General features: G+C 57.1%; 1 protein-coding gene across 1 annotated transcript in view; it reads left to right on the plus strand.

Annotated features, from left to right (window-relative positions):
• Nucleotides 1–1,183, plus strand: part of DPH1 (diphthamide biosynthesis 1) — a 21,412-nt gene that overhangs the window by 9,722 nt on the left and 10,507 nt on the right. The window contains exons 2-3 of the mRNA XM_011956055.1: nucleotides 221–373; nucleotides 495–558. Coding sequence (XP_011811445.1) covers nucleotides 221–373; nucleotides 495–558 — 217 coding nt within the window. The remainder of the gene's footprint in view (nucleotides 1–220; nucleotides 374–494; nucleotides 559–1,183) is intronic.

Consider the following 1,183-nt stretch of genomic DNA (forward strand, 5'->3'; position numbering starts at 1 on the left):
ACCAGGATGGTCTCGATCTCCTGACCTCGTGATCCACCCGTCTCGGCCTCCCAAAGTGCTGGGATTACAGGCTTGAGCCACCGCGCCCGGCCTGACTCAAAATTTTTTATTTCTATGCTTGAGTCGGGGCACCGACAGACCTTGAAAAGGGGTCCCTATTCCACCTCAGTCTGGCTGCAGCCAAAGACAGACACCAGCTCAGGCCTTGTATCCATTCTAGCTCGGGCCCCTCGGGGCCGTGTGGCCAATCAGATCCCCCCTGAGATCCTGAAGAACCCCCAGCTGCAGGCAGCAATCCAGGTCCTGCCTTCCAACTACAACTTTGAGATCCCCAAGACCATCTGGAGGATCCAACAAGCCCAGGCCAAGAAGGGTGAGCCCATGATCCTTGAGCTGGGGTGGGGGTGGAGGGGCTGCCTGGCCCGGATGGGACAGCGTCCCCTTTGCAGCCCCTTCCTAGCCCTCCACCTCCACGTCTTTGCTCTGTCTTGCAGTGGCCTTGCAAATGCCGGAAGGCCTCCTCCTCTTTGCCTGTACCATTGTGGATATCTTGGAAAGGTGAGGCTTGGGACCCTGGAGAAGAGGCTGAGCCAGGCTGCTCCCATCCCCTATGCTCATTACCCCGGTGGGTAATGCCCTGGTGGCAGGCATTTTTTCCTTCTGGACCTCCACCGTCCCCCTTTCCCTCCCACAACCACACACACTAAGGGAAAACCCAAGACAAATCTCCAGCTTGCTGAGGCCCTGCATGTCCCTGCAAATCCCTGCAAATCTCTCCTCCCTAAACATTTGGGACAGAGAAAGAAACTAATCCCAGTGTCTTCAAAGCTGTGCCCAGAGCAGGTGGTAGGACCCAGGGAGGAACCTGAGAATTCTCCAGGCTGCCCCTGAAATGTGCTGAGTGGTCAGTGAGAGGTCTGCCGGTGGGCGCGGCGGGGGCACCTTTTCCTCGGGCACATTTGGGGAAGTAGAGCAAGGATGGGTTTGGAGCACGGAGGTGTCCGGGAGAAGGTATTCAGTTCCTCTACATCCTACCCCTGTCACTCTTAAGTTTCTGCAATACAATGAGCCATCCTTGGTGGGGAGGGTGAGAGCTTAGCCATCTGGAACCAGCACAGGAACAGGGGAGGGGAATGAAGAAAGGGGAGGTCATCCCATGCTGGGAACCTCCCACTCCCCTGCT

This window comes from Colobus angolensis, unplaced genomic scaffold (assembly GCF_000951035.1).
Source record: "Colobus angolensis palliatus isolate OR3802 unplaced genomic scaffold, Cang.pa_1.0 Scaffold110, whole genome shotgun sequence".
Classification (NCBI taxonomy): domain Eukaryota; kingdom Metazoa; phylum Chordata; class Mammalia; order Primates; family Cercopithecidae; genus Colobus; species Colobus angolensis.